Below are 8,370 nucleotides of genomic sequence, written 5' to 3'. Positions count from 1 at the left end.
CAAGACGCCAAAAAAACCAGCAAATGCATTACCGAACAGTAGCTGACTCTCCAGCCACTTCGATTCCAGTTTCCTTCTTCCCGCCAGCGAGAATTTGTACATAATCTATATATATATATATATAACACTTGTTCCAGACCCGATCCAGCGAGAAGGCTACTGTCGTTGTACAAAACTCGAGTACATAAAATATCCTGCATATCTGGCAAACTGTAATAATTTTGGAGAATTTACAATTAAATCAGCAGATTCAAGAGTCAAATCAATTTACATAAATATATAAATATTATATATACGAGATATATCTATACATATGATAGTGTTGTGAACTAGATGAAACCCACACAAAGACACTCCACACTCGCGGAGGACGGAAGATGGCGTGTAACCCCATTTTTTGTAGATAGCCTTTAGGCCAACACGGCCAATTGACATACGTAACGAAGTTATCTCCAAACTAGAGTCAATTCAGATGGCAAAAAGCAGAAGCACACAGAACTACCTGACATGAGACAACCACCTACACAGTACAGAATGAGAAAAAAGAAACGCGCGAGTGCCCGTGTCCGTTCAACCGTTACGGATATGGGAGATACGGAGTCCTGGTGCCGGAGCTGAGTTTTTTTGGGCACTAGAACAGCCGGGGTCGTGATAACACGCAAGCTTTAACTTCACTTGTTGTTAGATTCGGAATGGCCAAAGATATATAATATATATTAAATGATAGTTAACACACACGGACACCACTTAGCCACTACTTCATAGCCACGAGTTCTTGCAAAATGCTATATGTGAATGTATATGTGTACGTGTATAAAAGTATTCAATAAACTATTCAGTGTACAAGCTGGCGGTCGCCTTGTTTTTCGATTTACACATATTATATATTTTGCGAGACATTCTAAATGCAATGTACATATAGGTATTAAAACAATACTTTTCAATATAGTGCGAACACGAGCGTGTCCCAGTCGAATACAAGGATACGAATAATTTGAATGGGAAACACAAAACGAACACGTAAAACTAATAATATTATGGAACTTAAAAAGAGAAAACTTTAAACAACCCGCCCGTTTGGTGTCAGTGTCATTGCCAGTGCCTCTTCCCGTGTCCGTGTCCAGGCCGCTCTGACAGCAATTGCAATCGCTAGTGGTTGGTGGGATTCAGTGGGTCGGCGGGTCAGTGGGTGGTTCCCCAGGCGCGCAGCAGTGTCAGCGCCTTGTTGAAGTAGGCGCACCACTCCTCTCTCTCCTCCTTAGTATCAGCGGAGAGCAGATGCCGCACCGTGGTAGTGCGTCCGTTGGGCACGATTATCAGCGACTCCTGGTCCGTGTCCTTTGCCGGTCGCTCGCATTCCAACAGCATTGTGTTGAGACGGGCGCAGATGTCGCGTGGTGCTGTGGTCACCTTCTGGGAGCTGCACGCGTTCAGGTCGATGCTGCCCATTGGTGTCTTGCGCTTCTCATCGTCCGGATACTTCCAGTAGTTAAGCACCGAGCCGTTCAGATAGCACCAGCGTCTATGCCAGGCCCCAAAGCCGGAGATGTCCTCGAACATGGTGAGGAAGCCCTTGTATTCCACGCTCACCGACAATTCGCAGTTAACCTTCATGTGGACAACTCCTTCGAGAGGGCTTACGCCCAGCACCTGAGTCAGCGTCCAGCTAGTGCGCTGAATCTCCCGCAGCGAGAAAATGGCAAAGCCGTATTGCACCAGCTGAGGAGTTCGCACGACATGCGGACCTGCCGGACTTTGTACCGGTGGCATGACCAGTCGGTTCTCGCCACCCTTCTTTTTCGGTGTCTTCACACCGCCCTTTTTGTTCAGGTTAATGTGGTACTTCAGCTCGTGGGGCAACTGATCACGCTGGGCCAGCATTCCGTAGATTTCCAGGGTAATCTGTAGTCGAATAAAATCCAAATTAGAAACAATTCAAATCTAGTACACCACTCAGACTCACCCGAAAGTCTGCGTACACATTGTTCAACTGCAGGACATCAGGGAACTTGACGGACAGCAGGCCGGGCATCGTGGGAACAGTTTTGGTGGCCAGCACGTGCTCATTGTACTTAAGCAAGCACACAAGGTGGTGGCCATTAATGTTGCCCGATGCCATTTTGCGCACGTACTCCTGCCGCAGGGGAATAGTGATGTCCTTGACCGTTAGCAGACCCTTTTCTTTCGGTGCGCCCACGGGACGAATGCTGTTCTCCACTCTTAGCCGCTGGACCTCATCCAGACAAGCCTGACGCCGGTGGGCTGGAATTTTAATAAATTGTTGGCATAAATAATTGAAATTTCCATAAGAGATGTTTTAGGGAATCTAGCTTATCAACCCTTTGGGACACTCACTTGCCAGTAATAGATACCGTTCTCCCTCAACGGACTCTGTGGAGCCGGAAAACTCCACGGTGGCTGCGCAAAGGTTCAGTGCCTGGCTGGCTTGGCCTATGACCTGCTGCTGCTTGCACACCTCAGCCAGCAGCTTTTTGATTTTATCCTGCGCCATCGAGGCCTCGTTGGACTCACGCGCATTCTGTAATTCCTCATCATCTTCCTCTGTGGGTTGATCCAGGGCTGAGGTGGTCGCGGCTTCGCCCTGCAGCGGAGAGTCGTACTCCAATCGGTGCTTAGCATGGCAATCGCCACCGAGAGCCGAGCGCATTACCTGCTGCTCACGACATATCTTTCGAACTGGCGTGGAGTTGGAGCTCTGTGGACACGGATAAGTATGAAACGATGTTTAAGTCCTTTCGAAGATGCAAACTTACATTGGCACTTTGTTGGCGGCGATAGAAGCTAACAGTGTGCACCAGCGTGACTAGGTTGTCATTGTCCTGGTTCACGCTCAGCTCTGACTTGACCGGTTGGGCCGCGCTAACGGGCAGAGGGGTTTGGATGTCCAAGATCTCGTGGTGCTCATCAATGGGCGAGCAAGTGCTGGCAGCAGGATTCTTACGGAAAGAGAAACTGTTAGAAGCTGTGGTTCCTTTGCTCTGTGGATTACAAAAATAATATAAGAAGGTGCTAAGTAAGTAATAATAAGTCTTTAAATAATAAACACTTACACCCAAGGACAATCGGCTGGCATTCTGCTCATCCCCGCTGTCACTTTCATCGTCCTGAGTACTGCCATAATCATCGACAAGAGCCTCGTCTAGGTAGTCATCGATTCCGGCTGAGACCCGCGACGAGTTCATAGAGCTATCCTCCTGGGCCTCGTGATTGTAGTACATATCCTGGTCCGCATACCGCACAGTCTGGAGAGGCAATAAAAACAAGAGGTATTGTGATTAGAGACCGCCCGCTGTGTTCCAACTTTTCTACCTGCATTAGGTACTCACCTTTTTGCCGTGCTGCTGGTGCTGAATCTCGGCCTCGTTGCGCTGCACAGCATTCATTATTTCTCGACCCAGACTACCGTTGCACATACCGGCGCTGCTGTCCTCGGTCTGCGAGTCCGACTCATCCATGCAACTGCTCGAATCAAAGATAAGTGGTTAGTTAAGCAAGCGATTTTATTTTAGCCTTGTCTAGGGAAGGGGATTAAAGCTATGTGTCTTAAGCTATCAGTCTTGTAGTGTTACTCGATGCAGAGCAGGAATAACAAGCAGGAGAAGCATTTATCAGCGCACCTTTCTGTTTCCTCGTCCTCCAGCTGATCGCTGTCGTCCGTGGCCGAGGCAGTGACTGTCGCACAACAGTTGTCCCCGCTGGAATCGAGGTCGGACAGTGCGGGATATAGGCGATCGGGCTGCGATTTACGCGCCCGCTTCGACTCCTCTTCAGTTGTGGGAGCATCACCAGCTGAAATTAAGAAAAAATCAGCTATAAGTTCCGCCAAGCCCGGGTTAGTTCTTTGCTTACGTGATCGTCTCTTGCTGCTGGCCAAGGCGGGCGATAGTCCAGCAATAGGAGGTGGTGGAGGGGGCGGCATGGGCCGCACTACTTTGCTGGCTACTGGGGCAGGAACAGCAGCGGGAGCTGGCGCTGGTGCTGCAGTTGGTTGAGTTTCAAAAAGTTCCTTCTGTTTGTTGAAGCGATTGGCAATGATTTGCATGTCCTCTTGCCTTTGCCGATCGATGTCCTTAATTCGGTTCTCAGCACTCGATTGCGCACTAGCCACCAGAGCAGCTACCTTGTCTCGCAGCTTGTTCTCCGGCTTGGGCTTGGCCACAGCGGCTACGGTAGTAGAAGCGGCAGCTGTGACTGGATGTACTGCTGTTGCATGGGCTTTGGGAAATGGACATTATTGCAAGAGAGTTACCTAAAAAGTTCAATTAACTTACGTTTCGCTTCCTCCGGCCTGATCTGACTTATACTAGGAGCAGATCCTATCGGAGCAATGGGCACAACAGCCTTGTTGTTGCCCGTTTCAAACAGCTTCATGCGTTCCTTCAACGACAACTCGCAGGGATCCTTCTGGTTGCGCTGACTACCCTGCATCTGTCCACTCACGCCTCCTTTGTTCTCGAAAATGGCTGCTCGCCCCGAGACCAGGCCCGACTTAACACCAACAGTAGATGCAGGAGCAGCTGGAGCCGGCTTAGGTGCAGCAGAAGATGCAAAGGCCTTGGCCACCTGGCTTACGGACGTCGATTTCTCCGGCACTGGCGGCTTGGCAACCGGCGCCACCTCTCCCTGTTTGGCATAATCATAGGTGTGTTTAATGGTCGAAGACTCACGACGCTGAAAACCTTGGGCCTCCAGAGAGCTCAGTACCTTAGGATCCCATTTCAATTGCTTGGTCTTTGCGGCCTCGTCGACTTCGTCCTTTTTTTGAGGCGGCTGTGGAGCAGGCGCCTTCTCTATCCGTCGACTAGGCAGGTCTGGTTTTGGTGGCGGCGGCTCAATGGGTCTGTGCACTTCGTGGTGCGCCGTGTCATCCTCCCACTGGTTGATAGTGTCAGCCAGAGCGGCCAGCTTCCCGAATCGCTGCTTGGGCTGTCTACTGGGTCGTGCAGCAGCCCCATCATTGTCATCTTCCGCGTGGAACTGTCCTTCCGTCCTATGGATGGGCGAAGACAAGTCATCGGTGTTGGAGTACAGAGCGCCCATGCGCTGCAGTCTACTCCGGGAGGTGTCCCTGAGTCGCGCCAGGGGCTGATTCACAGGAAGGGCTGGCTGCTTATCCGTTACAGCCGCCGCTTCGTCGTCATCGGTCACCTCTTCCTCCTGAATTTCAACTTGCACCTGGAAAATGCCAGCAGATAAGCAAAAACACACCACCAAGGGCGCTAAAGCAAGGGGTGGGTGAGCGAGACTTACCCCAATTGGCTTGTCTGTGGTTATGTTTATTTCGATGCCCATTTCCATGTTTTCCTTATTGACCGCTGTATAGTGGCGCAGTGGCTTGGTTGGAGACGCCTCTAGTGCGGCCTTGTCCAGAATCACGACCTTGCTGCTGGTGCTCCCGCTGCCCGGAGAGCGGCTCCTCTGGGACACCACTGCATCCGACGCTGTGGAGGCTGAGGGAACGCTGCACTCCGACAGTGGGAATTTGCTGGCATTGCTGATGCCTAGGGCGCGACTGCGCTGTTCCGCCTTCTCGAGCATGTGCTGGAAATTCACAAACGCATTATAATCATAGATGCAATTACGTACACCACTGCAACCGGAGACAAAGGGCTTCTCTGTGTGCGAAAATCGCAGCCTTCGTACCTGAGTAAACGGGTCCATGGTGGCGATTTAATGGCTACTGCGATAGCAAGATGTAATTGCGCGCACTTTAATACTGAGAACGAATACTGTACTAACACTCCACGTCTGCAATGTAACCGGGCGTATGAGTCTGTTTTTTATTTACTTCTTGCTGCTGCGTCCGTTGGCATTCGAAATTCTGCGCGTCGCTTCTTTTTAAGGCGGTTGGAGACCTAGGGATGGACCACTCGCGATAGTATCGGATAGTTATCGTTACAGTGTTGGAAAACAATGCAGAGTTTCGATACGAATTTGTGGATTCTATGTGGACTTTAACTAATTCTTCCAGCTGATTACAAACATCTCGTAAGATAAATAACAAATTTTAATTAAAGAAATTAATATAATTATTATACAAGTAAATACTCCTCTTCATTGGTGGCCTGTTTCTGACGAGTGGCTCAAATATCCTTTGCTTTCCCATTAATAAATATAGAGGTAAGCAAAATAACACAAGATTATGTATTCGCCATGTGGGTTGTTTAAAAATTCCATAATAATTAACATTTCTATATTAAAAACTATAAATGGTACCTTCATCTATTGTTTTAGGTTCGTCTTTATGCCATGACGGATCAAAGGACAGTGGACTTGCTTTGGAACTGCTCCAAATCGCTGACCTCCGAAACTCATACAGAGAGGCTCCTCAAGTCCTATTACATGTAAGATTGTGAACAATTCTATTAAGCCATCATCTTAATATCCTTACTCAAATACAGAAATACCTGCCGCAAACTAGCCAGGCATAATGTGCAACTGCCCGAGGACAGCTTTGGACCAGCCAGGATGTGTAGCCGCTGCGGCAACCAATGGTCAGATGGCCGCTATGACCTGCACCTCGAATCCCAGAAACTGCGGCAAACTGCCAAGAACCGAAGACTCATCGCCCGCCTGGATGCCGTGAAGGCAAAACTGCAAAGGGGCGAGCTGAGCATCGGGGCCAGGAAGCGCGCCAAATGGTTGAAGAAGCGCATGGCCAGCCACATGGTGAGTCCAGCCCCAGAAGCTACCTTTGTACCTTTCAACTACAATAAATACTATTTCAGGCAGTGGACTGCGATGTTTGCCGGCACAAGACAATGCTGCCACTGGAAAAGGGCCGAAAGCGAGCCAAACTCCAAGACAAAGAAGAATCCGTAGTTATTGTCCAACCTGCGACAGCAGGGCCTCCCAAAAAAAAGGCAAAAGCGAAAGCCCAAAATAAAGATATCAATGCAGGCCTTAAAATTCCACAGGCGCAACAACAGAAAAAGCCACAGCCAACTCCCGCGAAGAAAGCCCCCCAAACAGTCCAGCCACCAAGTCAAACTCCAAAAAAGAAGAACCAGAAGAAAAACAAACCAACGCAACCGGCGCCTGCACCGAAAACGCAGTCAAAAACACAAAAACAAAACGCACTGCTGCAGCTGGCGGCGCAGCTAAAGTCGAACGCGTTTAAAAACGCCAGCAAGTCGCAGGAGAACCGCCTGCAAGCCTTCCTCAAGTAGCGTGTAACACCGCTCGCCAATATGCATTAAAGTACAAAGATTGTGGTTTAGTTGAATGAAAATACTTGTTATTGCACATAATTAAGCGTTAGCAACAATACAAGAATCAGGCTCTTTGTGCCGGGGCAGAGAGTGGCTGATAAAGGTGGCTGGGCCCAGGTGGGAACCTGTTATCCAGCCGCCCGGTCTTCTGGGTCGAGTCACGCAACGGTCGGCGACTTATCACTGCAGCCTCACCGACCCAAGGTTGTCCAGATATTGCGCAGCCAATATGGCCAGCCCGGTTAATTTATTTCTCGAAGCACAACGCTTAATTAAAATTGAGTTGTTTGCCTCAGCCGCATAGTCATGGTGTCCCGTGTACGCGTCCTTCAAAGCTGCTCCCGAAAAGGGCAACCGATCGGGCTCGGACAGCTCTCTTTATCTGCCGCCAATTGTTCAAAGAGCACACGCACTGGCAAAGGCTAAGTCTTCTGATTTACCTTCGGATTCGGCTTTCCTCTTTCGGCCTGGAAGGCTCTCCGATTTCTTAGCGACAGCAGCTGCGGCAACAACATCTGCCTGCCACATTAGATGATTTCTGGTTTTACAGTCCAACGTCAGTGAAGAGAATCGAATTAAGGTTTGATTTAAAATGTAAGTTTATTAATTAATAATAACTAAAAGAAAGTCTTAATTTTTCTTTAAATAAACTTATGATTAAATGTGTAAGGATATGTCTTTACCTTTGGTTTTTAGGAGCTTAAACTTTAAAGTTCTTAAAAGTTCTTGTCAAAGTCATTTCCAGTTTTTTTACTGTAGTTGGTCGGCCTGTCTTGCTTTCGCCAAAATGGGCATTATAGCCCCAAAAATATGATATCAGTTTTGGGATCGTCTCTCCAAAAGTAGCCATAGAATTTTGGGAGCCTACGAGGACAGTGACTAAGAATGAAAACTGGGCGTGGATTTGCAAATTTTTAACAAGCCGGCCGGCTGTTATTTTTCCCAAAAAACCAAAGCAGAAATATCACTTTAAAAAAAGTTTTTAAGGCACTAATATAATTTTCTGAAGAATTCAATAAATGAAATATTTAAAAAATCTTTTAATAATCTAAAATATAATTTATTAAAATATCTAAATTTGTACTTAAAATGTTTAAGCCAATAAGCCAAAAATATATAGTTTCTGTGCAATGAGAGA

At 48.1% G+C, this 8,370-nt stretch overlaps 2 protein-coding genes across 4 annotated transcripts; one reads left to right on the top strand and one right to left on the bottom strand.

Moving 5' to 3' along the window:
- Nucleotides 1–862: 862 nt before the first annotated feature.
- Nucleotides 863–5,911, bottom strand: LOC6496029 (anillin). 2 transcript variants are annotated; one of them, XM_001960044.4, is made up of 12 exons: nt 5,665–5,911; nt 5,272–5,562; nt 4,726–5,196; nt 4,293–4,644; nt 3,871–4,236; nt 3,639–3,810; nt 3,348–3,480; nt 3,072–3,263; nt 2,775–2,999; nt 2,356–2,716; nt 1,964–2,262; nt 863–1,902 (listed from the first exon to the last, which is right to left on the bottom strand). In XM_001960044.4, exons 1-12 carry the CDS (start codon nt 5,680–5,682, stop codon nt 1,183–1,185), a joined length of 3,600 nt encoding a protein of 1,199 aa, XP_001960080.1. In that variant the 5' UTR covers nt 5,683–5,911; the 3' UTR covers nt 863–1,182. The 2 variants fall into 2 exon arrangements, with proteins under 2 accessions (XP_001960080.1, XP_014763604.1); XM_014908118.3 differs by having other exon boundaries at nt 4,293–5,196.
- A 24-nt stretch (nt 5,912–5,935) lies between these two features.
- Nucleotides 5,936–7,901, top strand: LOC6494571. Of its 2 annotated transcripts, XM_001960043.4 has the most exons (5): nt 5,936–6,009; nt 6,063–6,141; nt 6,256–6,365; nt 6,423–6,690; nt 6,750–7,901. In XM_001960043.4, exons 3-5 carry the CDS (start codon nt 6,271–6,273, stop codon nt 7,188–7,190), a joined length of 804 nt encoding a protein of 267 aa, XP_001960079.1. In that variant the 5' UTR covers nt 5,936–6,009; nt 6,063–6,141; nt 6,256–6,270; the 3' UTR covers nt 7,191–7,901. The 2 variants fall into 2 exon arrangements, with proteins under 2 accessions (XP_001960079.1, XP_044571342.1); XM_044715407.1 differs by lacking the exon at nt 6,063–6,141 and having other exon boundaries at nt 5,938–6,009; nt 6,254–6,365.
- The last annotated feature ends 469 nt before the right edge of the window (nt 7,902–8,370 follow it).

This window comes from Drosophila ananassae, chromosome 3L (assembly GCF_017639315.1).
Source record: "Drosophila ananassae strain 14024-0371.13 chromosome 3L, ASM1763931v2, whole genome shotgun sequence".
Lineage (NCBI taxonomy): Eukaryota > Metazoa > Arthropoda > Insecta > Diptera > Drosophilidae > Drosophila > Drosophila ananassae.
This window is presented reverse-complemented; position numbering and strand designations above follow the sequence as displayed.